Source organism: Dendropsophus ebraccatus, chromosome 6 (genome assembly GCF_027789765.1).
Source record: "Dendropsophus ebraccatus isolate aDenEbr1 chromosome 6, aDenEbr1.pat, whole genome shotgun sequence".
NCBI lineage: Eukaryota > Metazoa > Chordata > Amphibia > Anura > Hylidae > Dendropsophus > Dendropsophus ebraccatus.
This window is the reverse complement of record NC_091459.1, coordinates 115,392,028-115,413,251: the sequence shown is the minus strand read 5'-3', so window position 1 is coordinate 115,413,251 and position 21,224 is coordinate 115,392,028. Positions and strand designations below refer to the sequence as shown.

General features: G+C 43.9%; 1 protein-coding gene across 2 annotated transcripts in view; it reads left to right on the top strand.

The window, feature by feature from the left end:
• Positions 1 to 1,616: 1,616 nt before the first annotated feature.
• KIDINS220 (kinase D interacting substrate 220) overlaps positions 1,617 to 21,224 on the top strand; it is a 99,978-nt gene continuing 80,370 nt past the window's right edge. Inside the window, exons 1-10 of one of the 2 annotated variants that reach the window (XM_069975703.1) lie at positions 1,617 to 1,747; positions 9,790 to 9,929; positions 14,397 to 14,495; positions 15,284 to 15,382; positions 16,930 to 17,028; positions 17,303 to 17,404; positions 18,365 to 18,463; positions 18,636 to 18,833; positions 20,694 to 20,792; positions 20,998 to 21,096. In XM_069975703.1, the coding sequence (XP_069831804.1) occupies positions 9,822 to 9,929; positions 14,397 to 14,495; positions 15,284 to 15,382; positions 16,930 to 17,028; positions 17,303 to 17,404; positions 18,365 to 18,463; positions 18,636 to 18,833; positions 20,694 to 20,792; positions 20,998 to 21,096 (1,002 nt within the window). In that variant the 5' untranslated portion in view covers positions 1,617 to 1,747; positions 9,790 to 9,821. The remainder of the gene's footprint in view (positions 1,748 to 9,789; positions 9,930 to 14,396; positions 14,496 to 15,283; positions 15,383 to 16,929; positions 17,029 to 17,302; positions 17,405 to 18,364; positions 18,464 to 18,635; positions 18,834 to 20,693; positions 20,793 to 20,997; positions 21,097 to 21,224) is intronic. The other variant, XM_069975702.1, reaches the window with a different exon arrangement.

Below are 21,224 nucleotides of genomic sequence, written 5' to 3'. Positions count from 1 at the left end.
TAAGAAAGGAAATAATATAAGAGCAGACTAGATGGACCTGGGGGGCCTTTTCTGCCGACAATCTTTCATGTTTCCATGTTCAAAGTTTTTTTTGGAAGACCCTGATGATCCCTTTTTCACTTCAATGAGGTCAGTCATGGTTACAATGTTTTTTTACACCAATAGTGCTGTTGTCAAAAAAAAAAGTTAAATGTTAATGGATCTGTTGATAAAGGTGCTCTATGCAAATGAGAACCCAGCCTAATCTGATTAGACTCTTCCTGAGTGACTTTGGCTTCATGTTTAAAGTGTACCTGTCATAGTGTGCCTTTTAACAAGTTTTGATCGATTAGGGTGTCTCACTGCCAAGACCGATATGGAAAACATGAATATAACCTACGGCCTATGCTCCCACAATGTAATAAGTGCAAGTAACAGCTGTTATTTGCCCTTATTTTTGCTTAATGGAAACATAGCCAATGGCTGTATATATACACTACTCAAAAAAACTAAGAGAACACTCAAATAACACATCCTAAATCTGAATGAATGATATATTCTCATTGAATACTTTGTTCTGTACAAAGTTGAATGAGCTGACAACAAAATCACACAAAGATCATTAATGGAAATCAAATTTATTAACCAATGGAGGCATGGATTTGGAGTCACACACAAAATTAAAGTGGAAAAACACTTTTTGCAGGACTCTGGCAGTGCTCCTCCTGTTCCTCCTTGCACAAAGGTGGAGGTAGTAGTCCTGCTGCTGGGTTGTTGCCCTTCTACAGCCTCCTCTACGTCTCCTGGTGTAATGGCCTGTCTCCTGGTAGCGCCTCCAGCCTCTGGACAGCACACTGATACTCATAGCTCATATTGATGTGCCATCCTGGATGAGCTGCACTACCTGAGCCACTTGTGTGGGTTCTAGAGGCAGTCTCATGCTACCACCAGTGTGAAAGCACACAACATTCAAAAGTGACCAAAACATCAGCCAGAAAGCGTAGGTCCTGAGAAGTGGTCTGTGCTCCCCACCTGCAGAACCATTCCTTTATTTATATGAGTGGGTCTAATTGCCAATAATTTCCACTGTCAACCAGTGTTGCCTTTTATGTGGACAGTTTGATTTCACAGAAGTTTGATTTACTTGGAGTTATATTGTTTTTTTTTTTTTTACCACTATAGTAGTTCCCTATAGGTTCCTCATTTTTCCACTGTAAGGTCACACGGCAACAAGCTTGATCCATGATTGTCGCTATAAATTAGTAGGTGTCTCTATAGATCGTCAATACGACATTGTGACTGGACCCTTATGGTCCTAGGCGTGGTCCTAGTCTCACACAACGAAAAAAAAAAAAAAATAGGCCTTATTGTTTATTACATGTTATCATATCCACAATTAATATAGAGAGCCCAGTGTCTATCCTGATACAGTATAACGGAGCCCCAGCGTACAGGGATGGGAGCTGTGTACATCACAACTCCCATCACTGACTCCATTACAGACTGAGCAGCCCCATCAGTTACCATAGCAACACGCACAAGCTCCCAGCAGGCGACCGCTCGGGTCAGGGCTCTGTGCCGCGTAACCACGCCCCTCGCATACAGCCATTGGTCCTTCCCCACTAAGGCCACGCCCACCTGCTGCTGAGCGTCACACTGCCTGGTCACATGATCAGCTCGGTTTGTCCGCTTGCCGGAGAGACAAGATGGCTTCTCGCTGACGTTCTGTGGGGTGACGGCTCGGATCGGAGAGTGGCCCGTGTACCCGGTAAGAGGAGGCTGTGAGGTGGCGGCGGCTTATACTGGGGGCCTCTGTGCTGGAGCCTGGAGGTGTGTCCCCTGTCATGGGGGATGTTGTTATTGTTGTGTCATCTATTATATGTATCTGTTATGTATGACAGCACCTGAGCAGCCATTACACTGACGTAAGTATATATATATATATATATATATATATATATATATATATATTAGCACGTGATCGGTCAGTTATGTGAGTGTGACAAGAGATGAGTGTGTGACAGCTCCTCCATAATGGCGGCCTTATAGGTGACCCCCACCTGTAAGTGGCCCCAGGAGGGCGACCAGTGACCTGGTGACAGGTGTAGATAGGGGTATATAGGTATATATCCTGCCTGTTCTGATCCTACTGCCGTAAAGCAAGGTGCTGTAAAAGCTGCTGCTGGGACTGCTAGGAGTGAGACAGGACATGGCAGCTTACTGTGTATGTGGGTGCAGATTAGTCAGAGCCCCCACCCCTTATATATGATGGGCACTGAGCATCAGCTCCTGACCATGGGGCAATGGTGGAAGGTGCCCATGGATGGCTGGGTGTGGGCATCACTGGCAACAAGATGGGAAGAAGACATGCCGGTGGGGGCAGGGGGTGATCTGCTCTGGAGCCCTGTGTCCTGGCATCAGGTGGAGGTTACTGTGACACCTACCAGGCTACCACCCAGCCAGCCATTGTACAGACCTTGAGTGTTCTTCAGTGTTGGCGGTGGTCTCTTTCAGCAGGATAGCGCCCCCCCCAGGGCACACCGCAGATATGAGGAACATGAGAGATGAAGGTGGTGACTCGGCCTGTAAGGTTGTAGATTACTGGCCAGTCCATGATCTGCGGGAGGGATGAGTCTGATCCTTGGAGGTCTTGGTACAGATCCCACCAGACTCTTTCACAGGTCTTGTGGAGTCCCGGCCTTTAGGGTCAGAGGTCAAGGAGAGACTACACATCAGGCAGATGGTTACGGGTGAATGTACATGATGGGCATCTTAGATGGTTGTGTGAGCAGATACTGTTGGCAGTAAGTTATTGAAGTGATCTGAAGAGCCGTGGATCAGCCCTATGTGGACGGTGTGATTCTTCAGCTGTGGACAGAAGGGCAACACAGTGATCCGAGTCACACAACAGCAAATCCTATCATATAATGGTCCGTTTACATGGAGCGATAATTCGCCCAATCGATCGCCAATACTTTGAGAAAGTCGGTGATGACCGATGAAACTAGTTAGAAAGATGGCAATGGCAAATTTTAATTAGTCATACGCTGTATAGATATCATGTTATAGCCGATAGTAATCGGGAAGATACAATAGGCAGATAGAGGTGACACTAGAGGGAGTCGGGGGTTTGGAGTTAGACCGCAATTCACAAACCCGCCGTTGTGAGCGGTCAGCGTTATAAGAGGCCACACGGCCCACAATAGGATACAGTCAATAGTCCGCTTCTGAGAATTGTACGCGCAGATAGCGATCAATTCCAGTCGGACTCTGACTCCACCAACCCTTCGACAGCGGTTAGCACAAACTCAGACCGCATAGTCCATTATCAATAGTCCGACTCTGGAAATTGTGATCGCATACTTTATGCGGCGATCAACTCCAGTTGGACTCTGATCCCACTGCTCCTTTGATAGCGGTTAGCACAAATATTAGACTGCACAGCCCATGTATGAGGCGATACCTATAGTCTGCCGCAGTGATCGCACGCAGTCAGCGGCGATCAATTTTTATCCGGACTATCCCGCAATAGTATACCCTCAGAAGTGACTACTGTACCGATATCTACACTGAGGCTGTATACCACTGCCAGTGCCTTAACTAGGTGGCAGTGATACTATAGCTGATAAGAGTGATACTATAGTAGACAACAGTTCTATGCCATAACGGCAGTTGCTGCTTCTGAATACACATATCTATACCGTACAGTATATGCACTAATTGTGTTGTGCGACGCACTAGCAGGCTAATTGATCCTACATATCGAGGGTATGCAAATACTCCAATACTCCTATTATATGTAAGAGGTTTTATCTTTTCTCGGTGAAGCTGTCACGGGCCCTCGATATCACAATACCGGATACATTAACCCTTACATATTAATCAAGATCTGAATAAGACATACACCCCTGATTGGATCACTATACAATAAATATAACCACAAGGTCACTGTGGTACTATAATACCTCCTAGTTGCAAGACCAAAAATCGCCAACGCTTTTTGCTAAATAAACAAGTATGATATATGAGCGTATGCCTATCTTAAACTAACACTGTATATACACAATCACTTCTTCTTTTCACTTTTATAAACATACCAATAAAAGCTAAGTTTTACCTTTTGGGCAAGTAGGGTATATTTGGCCTAAGGCCTTCAAATAAAACTGTAACGAATACCTCCCTCAAGGTTGGGATCAACTACCCAATTGTTTGATTGTTCGCTGTGTTTTACACGAGCCGATTATCGCTCAAATGTGATCGTTATTGCGAAAATTCGAACGATAATCGTTCCGTGTAAACGCACCAATAGTTGTGCAGCTTGTCTGTGACCGTCAGACGTCCGTAGCACAGCTGCAGTTTGGCCGATAAAAGAAAAAAAAAAAAAGACAAATTGCAAAGAAGTGGCGAGTAGACCGCCGTGTCATGTGACTTGGATTGAGCAAAGTTGCTGTGTAGACTCTCCTATATGGGCCGATTATTCGCAGTTCTAGCCTGTGTAAAAGGAGTTATCCAGCATTAGAAAAACATAGCTGCTTTCTTCCTAAAACAGCGCCACTCTTGTCCTCAGGTTGTATGTGGTATTACAGCAAGGCTCCATTCATTTTAATGAACCAGAGCTGCAATACTACTAAGAAACTGAAGACAAGGGTGGTGCTGTTTCTGGAAGAAACTAGCAATGTGTTTCTGAACTTGAATAACTTTTTTTAAATGGACTGTCTAGAAAAATGTGTCCACTTTCTTCCAGAAATGGCGCCACCCGTGTCCTCAGTTTGTAAGTGGTACTGCAGCTCAGTTCCATTGAAGTGAATGGTGATGTCTTGTAATATCCCACACAGCCTGAGGACAGGGATGGCACCAGAGAAGAATAGCACCTGACAGATCCCAGTGACACTAATGGGATCTAGTAGGTTTCCGGTGTTTTACCAGACATAATAGCACTGGATGCTGCGTTGTCTTGTCCGGTGGTTTGCAATGGAGTCTCCAGAATACAGAATAATGCCTTGCCCAGCACTAGACTATTTATTATGCATTGACCTCACACTTCTAGATGTAGCAGAGCTGAGTTTATATCATGCGGTTCTCAGATAAATCTGCAGCCGATCCTAAAGCAGTCAATGACCGAGCCAGCTCTGCTACATCTGTGCTCAGCACCACAGCCCTGTATTGTCCTGGTCTCATCCTGGGTGTGGCCAGCTCCTGTGTCCTTGTCGTCCTCTATGATATATATGTGTATATATATATATATATATATATATATATATATATATATATATATATATATATATATATATATATATAATGAATTTCTTGTTAATATTTAGCATCTATTATATGTATTTTGGTTGTGTTATATATTCAGTATCTGATCCTGTAAGGATGCGGCTGATCCTGCTCACAATGCTCAGTGCACACAGTAAGACGCATTTCAATATCACATTAGACAAAGGCAGAGGAATGGCTGCGGACGCCTTTGTCTCTGGGGGGCTGCGGTGACATTGCTGGGATAATACTGTACTCATCGGGCTCACTGGCTGCTTGAAGGGGGGATGGTGGCTCAGTCTCATATCCCGTCTGACAAAGCCATTCCTGAATATAGTGATGGTGAATTGGGGGTTAATTCATACACAGCAGATTTGGTGCAGTTATTTCTGGGATTCAGGCACCTGCTGCAGGACGCCATTCAGGAGACCAGAGAAGGTTATCTCAGTAATGTCTGCAGGGTGTCTTGTAGATCTCACCAGAGTCATCGGTGTCCTTTATGTCCTTGTACATTGGTTTTACTATTTAGAGGATATATTGCAGTAGTGTGTGTGTGGGGGGAACCAGGGTGTTTAGTAGATGACCTTTTGTATCCTCCTGAACCCCCCAACAAGACGAGTCTATTAAGCAGAAGTTCCAATCTCTTTAAAGTAAGAATATTTTCGGTCCCTGTTGCCATGTAAGGCTATGTATACATCTCATAGTAGCCTGTATTCATGGCATATGTCAGCAGAAAGCCAACCTATGTGGCATTGGCCCATTGAGTTCACTGGATAAAACCTTGGGTGGTATTACACGGAACGATTATCGTTTGAAAAATCGTTAAACAGATCGGATTTGAACAGAAATTGTTTAGTGTAATAGCAGACAACGATTAAATGACCAACGAGAAATCGTTGGTCATTTAATAGATTTTGGACCTATTTTTATCGTTTATCGTTTGAAAATCATTCGTAATAAGACGACAAGACCAGCGCAATAACGATCATAAGTAACAATCATCATTCTGTGTAATTGGGTGAACGATTTCAGGCCATTCGCCATAGCGGTCTTTTGAGTTCGTTTATCGTTAACCGTTGATAGTCGAAAAATCGCTTTGTGTAATAGTACCCATAGTCTAGTAGTGACCTTGTATAGTCCAGGTGTATATCTGTATATGCTGAACAACAGACCGAACAAAGACATTACTAGACTATATTCACGCTCCCGTCTCTCAGTGCTCCTATCTCCCCCTCTCCCATCACCACTCCCGTCTCTCCCTCCTCCTGTCAGCCCCCCCCCCCCACTTTTCCCGCAGACAACACCAGCGCCTCCAACAGACGTCCAGTGGTTGTCACGGAGCCGACAAAATCACGCTCTGTGAAAAACACTGGCCATGTGAATGAGGCCTTACAAAGGGCCATGCTGCAATCCCTTGTTCCCCTGCTATTGAGGAAATATTATGGCCCTATTACACAAAACGGTTATCATCCATATTCGCCCGATACTTGCCGTTACGGCCGATAATTGTCTCGTCTAATAGAAGACAACCATCAGCCAACATGAACAATGTTGGCTGGTCTTTGTCTTTCAACATGTTAAAAGACAAATGACTAATAGCAGTGATCTGCTGCTGTTGCTCTGTGGAATAGGAGCGGCGGCAGCAGACCGGAGCTATCCACTATGGGCTGCCCGGACGATCTAGTGATAACCCGAAGCCCAACCCCCTTGCCCCCCCTGTACTCACCCACTTACTGCCGATGCGTGTAATAGTGGCGGCAGCGAGTGGGGAACGATGAGCAAGCGAGCGCTGACCTGTCGCCCTGTGTAATAGGGGATTTACAGCGGCTATGGCATTCACGCAAACACTGCAGCCTGGGTGGAGTTGGGCACGTATGTACAATGGTCATCAATCATGTTTTTGCTGATGGTGAAGTGTGGGGCTCCCGCCATTACTTCTCCTCTGGATTGCTGTGGGATTGTAGAGGTGAGTAAACATTTTGTCTTATTACATTGGAGACTCCTAGTTTGATTTCTTCGAAGGGTGGATAACCCCTTTAAGTCACCATATAGCCCAGTCATAAGCATGTGGTGGTGATTTATTACGAAGTAATTTATGGCGCCATTTTCCATATTCTGAGTCACTCGTCCTCAGGTCTTTGCTGACCCGGCTTGTTTATTGGCCCAGATCTCAAGATGTCCGAGTTGCTGCCAAGTGAATTTTTCACGTGTATTAACCGCTTAGGAACTACTTGTTGTGAATTAAGATAATAAGAAGGAAATTATCTGTCTCTCTGTCTGTTTCTGTCCGTCTTTGGAGCAATGTTTTGGAAATATAGGAATTGCACAACTATCACAGGCCAATCCCAGGCATTGTCATGTTGTGTGTGTTCTGTGGTGGCGGTGGCCTCCAGTCTGTGTTCATCACATTGATAAAGCGATTACACAGTGTAGCTGTATGCTGAGCTTTGATGGACGTTCTCCCTAAGGTAAGGAGTCCGTTGTCCGGTGTATTACAGGACGCAGTGAATCCGGGGCACACATCTCTTTATCTAGTTGTATCCCAGGTTGATGGTTGCATTACATCCTACTTCCTTTTTTTCCTCCTTTATGTGACTACATTTCCCAGGTTTCCTTGTGTTTTCAAAAGGTGGAAGACTTTATATTGGTGTCCGATCCCGCATCACGTTGTGTAGTGTTTCTGCTAATCTTCTGGTTGGGATGGAGTATGGATGGAGCTGTCCTCATTGATGTAACTGCAGAACAGCGGGGGTCCTATCGGACAAAGCCATCCTTAGTTTTCGACGATTAGCGCTAAAAGATTTCAAATGAGTTCTTAGGAACGACCTGAAATCAGTCACCATAATAGACGGAACAATGGCCGTTAGTTATGACCGTTACAAAGATCATTTACTCCATCTGATACCAGTAAATGAAGGAACGATGTATACATACACCGAAGATTAGCGAACCATTAACAATGATTTTTATGCTGAGCTTTAAAGGCCTTATTACACCAAGGGATTATCGGCCATATTGGTGTAATAGGTAATGTTACAAGGCAACAGTCAGCCAACATTGTTGTTTTTTATTGTTGTCTGCTGGTCGTCGCCCTGTGTAATAGGTGCAGCGGCAGCAGACCGCCGTTATCTTGTATGGGCTACCCCCCCCCCCACTCCTCCCCGCTCACTGTTGGAGCATGTAATAGCTGACACGTTCCCTTGCTCCTTTAATATTGGCCGCTGTGGCCTTAAAAGATTCGATCGACTTCACACTAACGATTTTTCCACCCTCACCTGCATCCATACGGAACGATTATTGCTTAAATTCGAACAATATAACAATTTTTTGCATTATGATCGTTCCGTGTAATAAGGTTCCTTCGAGGGGCTCACTGGCATCCATCTCTCTGACTGGCTCATCCCTTGTTTACCTACAGTGATTTTACTGGCCACACACGATCAGCTGACATATAGTCGGCCCATGTGACATAGTGAGTGACAACCGTGACAACTTGCCATATTACTGACGTTTGACTACAAAATCTTGCAGCCATTAACACAGGTTGGTGTTGTTTTTGGCAGCATCACAGCCCCTACATGTGGCCTCAAGGCGCCCAGACACTTTTTAAAGAACTTGATGACTTTCTAATGTCCATTGGGGCTCCTGACTGAAATGTTGGGGAAGAGGAGAATCAGATGTGTTGGGATTAAGACCCAGCCAGGGGTGTCTGACAGCGGCATAGCCCTCCCCGAGGTCACCATTCAGCTGTATGGAGAGATCTGGAGCGGAAACAACTTTCCTCCGAATGCTCTGGGGATGGGATGTGACCAGTCTTTACTGTGTTGGAGACCCCTTTCCTCTTGCTCTTTGCTGCCTTTTTATCATCTACAGAAAATAGTAGATAATGGGAAGTGTTTGTTGAGTGATAGAGGTGATCCTGCTGGCAGCTGTTCCTATATACCTTATCAGTGGCACCTGTATACACATTACACCTGCATAGATAAATACAGAGCACTGGTCAGGGCTGTGTTTGCTGCTTGTCACCTATGGTGTAGGGGTATCGCTCCTATAGATAAATGTTAGCTGAACCCACCCCCCCACCCCCCATTTAGCTGAACCAAACAATGAACTAAAGCAAATGAAGGTGTCCAGATGTTGGAGGAAAGGGGGATGGGACATGTTTAATTTCAGCATGTCCACTACTTTGTTCTCATAGGAGGTAAGATGGCGGTAGAGGAGTCTGGCAGTGGCTTCCTTCCAATGAGAACACATGCATGCTCAGCTAAAATGAGTATCCATATGTATTACTAGGATTGGAGGGATAATTTAGCCGATGTTTTCCCGGCAGCTGTCTCCGGTGCATGACCTTAGGGATTTATGAGGGTTTTAGGAAATAAAGACGGCCAACAGTCAGCGCCAGATGTGCACTGGTCCCCACAGCTTTTTATTTTCATAGTGTCAATGTTCCGTAAATGACCTCTGCTGACGGTCTGTGATGCTGACTTGTACGGCACAAGGATTTCATGAAATTATTCCCCTTAACTTGTCTTCTTCTCCTTCTCTTCTCAGGTTACTTTTGATTGCAGACCCAGCCAGTGACCATGGCGAGCCTGGGCCCCCAGAACCTGTTATCCTATGTAGAAGAGGGCAACATAGCCGCCCTGAAGGCCCTGCTGGAGAAGTGCAAGGATGTGGATGAAAGAAATGAGGTATGGCCTTCAGAGAAAAAAAAAAAATATATATATTGTTTATCCTGTATATTCGCTAAATTTGCGGCACTAAAATTGGATAAAATGACAGTGTGTGAATGGTTTCTTACAGTACATTATCTATAGGATGCCGCTTTGAAACAGTGCACCCATATGGGTTGTCAGGCCTGTCATCTGTACATTGACAGAAAGTGAGCTAACAGTGCAGAGGTGACTAGCCGAATGGCTGAGCTTCTTACCACCCCAAATGTGTAATGACATCTCTACATATGGCTGTATGTAAGGAACCGAAAGGCAAGCTGTTATATTGAATATACAGTCCAGGCTGCCAGCATCATGTTATAGGGCAGTAGGCGCTGAGCAGTTCCAGGCTAGCTTCTCATTTGTTCATATAAACCTCTGCTTGTTCTGGGCTAAATAGTCATGTGGGTTGTCCTACCCAGTGAATGACAGCATTCCCTGTATGAATGAGCATAGAAAGCTATCTAGTGGTTGAGTGGAGCTGCCCACATGACTACTTAGCCCAGAATGAACAGATTTACATAAAGAATAAATCCATATGGATTTTCCACTTCTAACAACTTCACTGACAGCAAGCAATAATGGCAAATCCAAAGCCAAAGAGAAATATAAAAAGATGCAGAATACTTATTCTAACTGTATTCATTTATGTGTATAGGACCCTCAGCATTACCCCCATTCATTTTAATTGGCATGAGCTGCAATACCTGACACAGCCCATGACTAGCAGTGGTGCTGTTCCATAAAAATAGATGCCATAATGCTGATCTGTGTACATGTGGATACTGAGTGCCCCTGGCTTGTAGACAGTGTGACTGTCCAGCAGGCATAAGAGGAGTCCTCTCTGTATTAGACGCGTGTATAGCCTGGTCTTCTGATAGCTGATATGGCTCATATGGAACATTCTTGCCTGGTATGAGTAACAACATTTCCTTTCATTTTAAAGCCTTTATTGAGGAACATCAGAACCGGGTTAGGGATTATGCAAAAGAATAACAAGAAAACAGTATTGCATATGACAAAGCATGTAGATCAAAATTCAGAGTTAACTGGGAAGTCCGGCTAAAATTTTTATTAAAGTATTGTATTGCCTCCCAAAAGTTATACAAATCACCAATGTACACTTATTACGGGAAATGCTTATAAAGTGCTTTTTTTTCCCCTGCACTTATTACTGCATCAAGGCTTCACTTCCTGGATAACATGGTGATGTCACTTCCTGGATAACATGGTGATGTCACGACCCGACTCCCAGAGCTGTGCGGGCTGTGGCTGCTGGAGAGGATGATGGCAGGGGGACACTGAGGGATACAGGGCACTGGAGGAACACTGAGCATCCCTCTGCCATCATCCTCTCCAGCAGCCACAGCCCACACAGCTCTTGGAGTCAGATCGTGACATCACCATGTTATCCAGGAAGTGACATCACCATGTTATCCAGGAAGTGACATCACCATGTTATCCAGGAAGTGAAGCCTTGATGCAGTAGTAAGTGCAGGGAAAAAAGCACTTTATAAGCGTTTCCCGTAATAAGTGTATATTGGGTATTTGTACAACTTTTGGGGAGCAATACAATACTTTAATAAAAATTTTCGCCGGACTTCTCCTTTAACCCCTTAAAGACAATGGGCGTACATTTACGCCCTCACTGCCTGGGACTTAACGCAGGAGGACGTAAATGTACGCCCTGCCGCGGTCCCGGGCTATGGAGCGGGCTCACGAGCTGAGCCCGCCCCATACCGGGTGAGGACCGACTGCTATCTGCAGCCAGGCCCTCACCCTCAATGGCGGGCTGCCGTGATAGCGTGGCCGCCTGCCATCAACCCCTTAATTTAAGTATAAGTGACCAGAGCATCTCCGGTCATTTAGCGATCAGGACCTGCGGGGGTCCCGATCACTTTTCCCGACTGCCGGAGGTCTCTTACCTTCCTCCGTGCAGTCATCGGATCGGTGTTCTGATTCAGCCTGCCACAGATAACACTGATCCCTGCAATGCTATGGCATAGCAGGGATCAGTGTTACAAATCAAATGTATGTAATTGATAGTTCCCTAAGGGAACTATAAAAGTGTAAAAAAAATATATAAATTTTTACAAAGTGCCCCACAGCCCCTCCCCCAATAAGTGTAAATCACCCCCCCTTCCCATTTCTTACATAAAAAGTAATAAAGTTAATTAACATATTATATACTGTAGCGTGCGTAATCGTCTGATCTATTAAAATAAAACAATACTTTTCCCGCACGGTGAACAGCGTGAAAAAAAAAGAAGCAGAGATTGCTTTTTTTTTAATGACATTTTATGTATAAAAAAATTAATAAAAAGCGATCAATACATTTGATCTAGAAAAAAATGTTACTAATAAAAACTAGAGATCATGACGCAAAAAATGACACCCCATATGACCCCATAGGTGAAAAAATAAAAGTGCTATAGGAGGTACAATAGGACCATTTTAAATATGCCTATTTGCAAAAAAAAAAGTTTTACTGCTAATAAAAATAGTAAAACGTAAGAAAACCTAGTAAACCTGCATATCGCCGTGTTCAGACCAACCTATAGAATAAAGGAAAAATGCCCACACATGGCCCGGTAGGTGGAAAAATGAAAGTGTTATAGCTCTTAGAAGGTGAGGAGGATAAAAACGAAAATGCTAAAGTGACAATTGGCTCTGTCCTTAAGGCCATTTCAGGCCCGGTCCTTAATACCATTAAACATAAAATAACATAAGACTCTGTGTAATTAGCATTATCTATTCGAGAACTGTCTTACAGAGGTGAGCCTAACGTAAACTAGACACCTATATAACCCTCTCAGAAACATGCCCCAGAAGGTGGTGGCAGATACGCTAGGTCACACATAAACTGTAATAGGAACCCATGAGGGAAGGGGTAAGGAACGGGGGATTGGGGTGAGGGACATCAGGAAAAAAGATCATTGAAGACTTGAGCGTTAGGTCCCAGGCCACAAAAACGGAACGTTTGAGTGGAGAAGTTTTCCCAAAAACCTCCACAGTAACGCATTACAAACTTGTTCACCGCCAAAGTCAGCCGTAAGCTCTTCCATCCTATGTATGGGTATTATTTCCTTAAACCATTCTGAGATTGTCGGGGTGGTTGACTCACGTTTCCTCTGCATGAGTAACTGTGTTTCCATGAGTGTGCTCAGTCACTGTGTCATGTGAGCTGGTATAGTACACACCTAGCCAGCCATGCCATCACCTGCGTCACTTGTACACACTCATGCACCACCTGTAGCTAGAAGTTGAATGTGGGTAGAAGCTGCTTGCATATATCTGCACTGACCACCTCATTGGTGGTAATGGCACAGGTCACAAGAACAGACCATGTAAAAATATCTGGCGACTTTTCTCCCTAGATGTTCCTCCTCTGCTGTACTGCCTGTAGTGAGAGAGATGCCCAATAAGAGAGTGCCACTCCTGGTAGGAAGTGTGTGTGTGTGTGTGGATATTTAGTAGTGTTGGTAGTGTCATTTTATCCTCTTCCTATTCATGCATTTTTCATACATGACCTCTCTGAGTACACTATAATGTGGGCATTGCCTTAAGGTTCGCATTTCATTTGGACACTAGATGGCGCTGACTGCACAGGAATAATGTGTGCTGTGTATCTACCATTCATGTAGGAAAGAACAAGGATTGCTCCACAGTCCTCGATGTTTACTGCAAGTTAATAATAGAGATGAGCGAACCTGGAGCATGCTCAAGTCCATCCGAACCCGAACTTTCAGCATTTGATTAGCGGTGGCTGCTGAAGTTGTATAAAGCCATTAGGCTTGGTCCCACTGAGCAAAACTAGCGGAATTCCGTGGTGGAATGCCGTTAGCCTCCCTCTCATAATGGGAGTCTATGGGAGGCGCGCGCTCCTGCTCTGTCTGCGCTGAAGAATGAACATGTTCATTCTTCAGCACGGACAAAGCAGGAGCACGCGCCTCCCATAGACTCCCATTATGAGAGGGAGGCTAACTGCATTCCGCCGCAGAATTCCGCTAGTTTTGCTCAGTGGGAACGAAGCCTAAGGCTATGTGGAAAACATGGATATAGTCATTGGCTGTATCCATGTTTTCCAGACAACCTTAGAGCTTTATCCAAGTTCAGCAGCCCCAGCTAATCAAATGGCGAACGTTTGGGTTCAGATGGACTCAAACCCGAACCTGGTTCGCTCATCTCTAGTTAATAACTTTGCAGTTCCTTTAAAGGGATAGTCAGCTAATGCTGCGGCTTGTGGGGGGTCCCAGCAGTGAGCCCCCCCCCAATGTGACTGCTATTCACTGTATCATAGGCATATACCTTTGATGCTTCATGTGCCAGATTATCATCTCAAACAAGATTAATTCCTAGCAGTGACATCAGGGCTTGGCTTGGTGGGATGAGAAATACATTGTGTGTTTTCTCCACTAACCAATGGGGGGGACATTTGTCTTTCAGAATGGGCAGACGGCCCTCATGCTGGCAGCAGAACAGGGCAACCTGGAGATGGTGCAGGAGCTACTGCTAAAGAGAGCCAACTGCAACCTGGAGGATGTGGTGAGTGCGATCTGATGTTGTATAAAGGGGCAATGGTGGGTTCACAGTGATCTGAGATCAGGAGTAAAGGTCACAAACTATTTTGTTCATGCTGATTCTACTCTCCTATTGAATGTGTATAGACACCTCTATGCTGAGTGCATCTGCAGCCTGTCTAGTCTAAGTTTACACTGTTTATTTTAGGTTTTCACCAACTATTTGGCTTACCTTAGACCAGTGATAGGGGAACCTTCAGCCCTCCAGCCCAGGCATGATCTGCCCAGGCATGATCGGCATTGTAGTTTTGCAACAGCTGGAGGGCCGAAGGTTCCTCATCCCTGAAAGGTTGCCAATATTTTTTCACGTGGCAAAGCAAATTGGGCAATGTCATTTTTCTGGTAGACATGACATGACAAGGGTCTCATTTTGGGACATGATTTTATTTGCTGAAGGAGACATGAAATCAGCGACATCTTATTTTCTCCCCCAGGATCACATGTTTAGAAGATATTCTAATACAAATACATGCAGCATTCTTTACAATGTGGACAGTGGTGGGTGTCCCTTTAAGTAGTAGAGATTCAGTGCTTGTCTCTTTGCGGTCTTTTGTACCCTGTCATATGCATATAAACCATCATTACATGAATGTCAGAGGTTTTATTTCTCACACGTCTCCTGTGGAGACGTCCGCAGCTCAGTCTCTCCATGTCTACCTGGTATGACTATCTGGTAGGTTCTTGTACGGTCAGGACTCTGTCCTTGTTCGTCATCTGGTCTCACTTCCTCATGCCGTCTCTGTTTTGTTGTAGGATAACTGGACTGCTCTCATCTCTGCCTCCAAGGAAGGGCATGTGGAGATTGTCAGGGAACTGCTGGACAGCAATGCCAACCTGGAACATCGGGACATGGTACGTGCTACGCTTCACCCAGTGTTTCCACTATCAATAGGAGAGGCGGCTGTCAACATGTTTGTGTAAATCTAATGCAGAACTCATTGTCCTTAACCCCTTACACTCTGGCATCTTGACTAAGGGCCCTATTACACGGAAAGATCATTGTGCGAAAAATCGTCCTGTCGTTCAAATTTAAGCGATAATCTTTCCGTGAGTATGCAGGCAACGATCAAACCACTAATGAAGACTTGTTTATATGTCGTTGATCGCATCTTCTGAGCTGACTGTAATGTCACCGTTAATCGTTCGCAAATCTTTAAGTGTATTTACACCTTGTTCGTTATTATGATCATTTATGTTCTCATGTGTTCAAGTGATCGTAATAACAATCATAACTAATGACTATCATTACATTTTATCATGGTGAACAGTTTCAGGTCATTCACAAAAGCTCTCGTTTGCCATTATCTATCGCTAATCAAAGAAAACGAAAAATCGCTTTGTATAATAGCACCCTAAGAAACAGATGTTCTGTCTTGTTTCTCCTCCATTGTCATCTTTCAAGTATTTAAAGGTCACTACACCGGATCAACAGTTGCCTTTACTGAAACCCCCTTTACACATGCCTTCTGGGCTTGGCTACTGATGGCGGCTTATTGTCACGAGAACAAAAGGATTTAACTGTTTAAATTCAGCATGCCTGATCCTTCTTTTCCCTTGCTACATCTGTCGGGGGAGAGTTAGAAGAACTCTATACACATTAGACATTAAAGCACTCCTGACAAATTTGGTGTGTTACATTAGTTTTTCTGTTACATTAGTTTTACATTAGTATTACCCCTTACTGCTAATTCTAACCCATTGTGGTGTCTTATGGTAGACACAATCAGACCCCTACCACCCTGTGACTTGTACTGGGTTAAATAACCAAGATTGCTCCTGGCCCTTACAGCATATGCATGACTGTAAATTCCTACCAGGCTCCTGTGCCTATGTTCATAACCTCATGTAACGGAGTTGTTTCCTAAAGCAGTGAATGATGTATAGATATGTCATAATTAAAGATGAGAGAACCTCGAGCACACTCTGGGTCGCCCAATACCCATATGTGCGTCATTTGATTACCAGTGGCCGAAGAAGTTGGATGCAGCCTTAATGAGTCCTGAAAAACATGGATACAGCCTATGGCTTATGACTGTATCCATGTCTAGAGGCAGTCTTAGGGATGCATCCAACTTCTTCAGCCACTGATAATCTAATGCACAGATTTCGGGTTCGCTTATCTTTAATGCATTGGATGGTTACAAATCCGGATTAATTCTGCAGTTTCTGGGCTCTTTAGAGATCTAGTCTTGTCCTTAATAGTTGCCTTTTTAAATATCAATAACCCCATCCCACCATTCACTAAAACAAACATGCAGACAGGGTACCTAGTGCTGTGTCCGGAAGCCGACTCTTCATTTTGCTATTTTCTTTTTTGCTCCAGTTTTTCCCTGGATTCTGCTTGTCCTCATATGTCTTGATTCTTGGCTGTAAGTAACTAAAACCTATTCTTTTTCCAGGGTGGATGGACTGCCCTTATGTGGGCTTCTTACAAGGGGTGCACCGAGGTTGTGGAGCTGCTTCTCTCTAAAGGAGCCAACCCGAACATAACTGGCCTGGTGAGACTCCCTTTACATATATCTGGAATATTCCATAATGCTTGAATGCTGTTATACAAGTATAGGATAATATACACAATAGGGTCGAAAAACACTTCTAAATACTCTTTAGCAACAACAATTCATCTAGGAGACAGACGGGTTCAGTATAATTATAGGCCCCCGCCAAGGTCTGAGGATTTGTGGTTGTGCCGCCTTAAACGCTGTTTTCGATGATCTCAGAAATGATCAACGTAAAAACATTTATCCAATTTCTCTCCCGCTCTGGTTTTAGCAATACAGCGTGTATCCGATTATTTGGGCGGCTGGGAGAGGTCACTCGGAGATTGTCAAGCTTCTACTGCAGCATGGAGCCAAAGTCAACTGTTCAGACAAGGTAGGTACTTCTGCCAAAGATCATTGATGCACGGATGTCCAGGTCACATTGAAGCAGTATTCCTCTTTGTGGGTACGGGGCTGGTTGGACGCGTCATTTTTTGTGCTATGATCTATAGTTTTTGTTGGTATCATATTGGTGTAAAAGAACATTTGTGATGTTTTTTTTTTTTTTTCCTGATTGTATAATTTAAATAAAAATTAACAGTCCTGGTGTGTCTCCCCCCCCCCCCTTCCTGTTTTTGTTTACACTGTTAACCGTGCAAGAACAATATTGTAATCTTTTAATAGATCTGACAATTCCTCACACTACAATACGGAATATTATATTAATTTGTTAATAAGAGAGTTATATAAATTGTAATTGGGTTTTTTTTTTAAAAAAATATTAGAAAAAAATCCCCTTAGGGTATTTATATAAGCAATCATTAGATTGCATGTATTAATTAATGCTGTACCATTGCATTGCATTAATCAGAATTATCGACGCTCTTATCATAGGGTCTGCCCAAGGCAGACTCTGGGAAGGTCGCCGATCTGACAGGACTAAGGTAATTATTACTCCTTCACCTATTGGGGGAAATGATTGGGACCCCCACAGTCACTCTTTGAGTGTCCCTATCAATTAGGGCCTCCTGTCACTGACTCCTTTTAAAAACTGTGATCACTGTAGATGGAGTTTAAGGGCTTAATGGCAGGCAGATGGATGATCGTTGCTGACTGTCCTCATCCCCGGCTCCTGGAACATGAATCCGTGCAGAGCTCTCACACTGAAGCTGCCCCGCACACTTTAAAACCCCTTCACGGCAGGAATGCTTATACGTGTTCCTATTGCATGGGGCATCGGCAATAGGAACATATGTAGCCGTATGGCTCACATATAGGGGTTAAAGACTGAAAATCGTCATTGCTATTGACTTGTTTGGGCATTATCTATGACTTGTGTTTTTTCTCCCCTTAGTATGGAACCACCCCTCTTATTTGGGCTGCGAGAAAAGGCCATTTGGAGAGTGTGAAGTCCCTTCTGCAGATGGAAGCTGATGTTGACCAAGAGGGGGCTGTAAGTGTCCGCCATGTTTTTTTCTTCCCTCTTGCAGAATATTTAGAGATACTCCTTTTGTAATGAAGTCTTTTGTATTTTATGAGTCCCTTGGTTTGTTTGGACATCTCCATCAATATAAAGATGGAAAAGCTGATGGCGAGAGGTAATATCATGCCTTTTCTTGTTGCAGAATTCCATGACTGCTCTGATTGTAGCAGTGAAAGGCGGATATACCGACACCGTAAAGGAAATTCTGAAGAGGAACCCAAATGTGAATTTAACGGATAAAGACGGCAACACAGCTCTCGCTATTGCAGCCAAGGAGGGTCACACTGAGATTGTGCAAGATTTACTGGATGCTGGCACTTATGTCAATATTCCTGATCGGGTAAGATGGATGGCTGGATGTGTATTTTATGTTATGGGTTTGGTTTGTACAGAGGTACACCAGGCCACAGTGAAAGTTTTTAGCCACCGATCTACAAATTTACATCAAAGTCTTCACAATAAATGTCCATGACACACTAAATGTGGTGCTGCATTGTACAGCATGGTATTTGCCGCTTGGGTAAAAGCCCACAACTCCATAAGAGTTCATCAAACTAAGGCTGGGTTCAAGGTTCCTTTTTTTTTTTTTTTTTTTTTTTGCAAGAAACAGAAACTATCCCACTCACCTTTTTTTTTGCAAGAAACTATCCCACTCACCTGTATAGGTTGTGCTATAGTATAGGCACAACCCTATAGATTTTCCACATAACATAGAAGCAGATCATATAATAAGTATGAAAAGAAATGGGATAGTACAATACATTGCATTAGCATACAATGTCAAGGTCCAATAATTAGAATTAGGCAGAAGATGAGGATCTGCTATACAAAACCAAGGAAATAACAAAGGAAATCCCCCCCCCCCCCCCCCCCCACACACACACACACACACACACACACACACACACAGGAATAGGGTCTTGCACTCACCCGTCCATTATGGCATCTAATCTCGAATTTTAAGGACTCCCAGGAAGCACGCCACATCCGCCTTCAGGTACCATGTTGTGTTCTGAAAGGGAAACTTCACCTTCCGAATCTCTCCCACGATTTATTGCCATCATGCCATCTGAGGGGGGGGACGACACGGACCTACTTTAGCAGACCTACACAGGGAGCATATACTAAAGCTTTAGCATGGCTGTCCAGGCATGATGGGAATTGTAGTTTTGCAACAGTTGGTGGGCCTGACACCTGTGCTTTTGGCCATAATCGCCCTGCATTAATATTCGAGTTGATTTCCTGGCATTCTTAGCTGTTTAGTGATTTGACTTATTGCCACGCCTTTTAACATGACTTATAAGATTCTATAAGATGAGATGACTTTCTGCTTACTTTGAGCCATAGTGTAAATCCTGGTTCACACACGTGTTCAGTACAGAGTAAAGTACATAGCCATGACATTGGGCAGCTGCCCAATATGAAATGAATTGAAGTATTTGTTTACCAGCACATTAAAGCAATCTAATCGCATATGTCTCGCCCATCTGCTCGCGTCACTTAGCCAAAGCCCTTGTGTGGCAGGACCGGACAGGAGCAGATGGACACTTTGAACTATGGGATTTGTTGTAAAATCATCCAAGTTGAGCTCTTTTAGTAGTTTGATATTGGGGTGCCCCTGGGCCCGGTTAGAGAGAGAGGAAATCATCGTCCTTCTGCAGTAAAAATAAAATGAAACTCAAAGTAATTGCTGGCAATGTGTGGGGGGAAGTTTTAGCTGGAGAAAAGTTTCCCATGGAGAGATTTTAGCCGTAGCTGCTCTCTGACAAAGCCGCCATTAAAGTTGTGGGTGTAGGGATTAATAACACTTACTATAGGACAGATGGCTGATGTTCGGGTCCCTGGTGTCCCTGTGGGCTCTGCTGGTCAGTGCAGGGATATCTCAGACCACTCATGCTTTCCTTTCTTACCCTACTGCACACAGGTTTATTACAGGGCAATGGCCTCTCTTCTGTGGAACATAGTCTTATCCTGTCCATATCCATATTAGATGAATATTCACCTTATATTAGGTAATGGTGTATCCGCAGGGTTGGTGGGGCCCATGCTGTTCACCTATCTATTGCCTTTAAGCTTCCTCTGGTTCTGGTTTAGATGCATAAATCTTATTTTTTGGTATAGTAAATTGTAATGTGAGTTTAATATAAATCTCTGTTTTATATACTTACAATACAATAGAACTTGCTTTCCTTTTGAACAGAATGGAGACACAGTGCTGATTGGAGCCGTCCGCGGGGGCCATGTTGAGATTGTCCGTGCGTTGCTACATAAGTATGCTGATATAGACATCAGAGGACAGGTAAGCCCATTTCCCCTCCACTTTAGAGTACCTATCATCTCAACAGGCTATGATGTGTACTCTGTTCAGTTAGAAAGGGTGGTATAAGGAATTAATATTGATATCTACGGGACTTTTAGCTTTTCTGTATAACAAAAGTCCCATAGATTTCATTAATAAATAACACATGGCCTGGACCCTAACATAACAATTTCATGGCTCCTAGGACAACAAGACAGCATTGTACTGGGCTGTGGAGAAGGGAAATGCTACTATGGTTCGTGACATCTTGCAGTGCAACCCGGACACCGAAATCTCCACTAAGGTAATGGAGAATCTGTTGTCTTCTCTCTTGTTAATGTTAATGGACTTAACCAATTATTATTGTCTTTTTTAAATATATAGTAAGATTCAACTTTTTACTCTTCTAGTATGAAAATAATGATTTGCTGG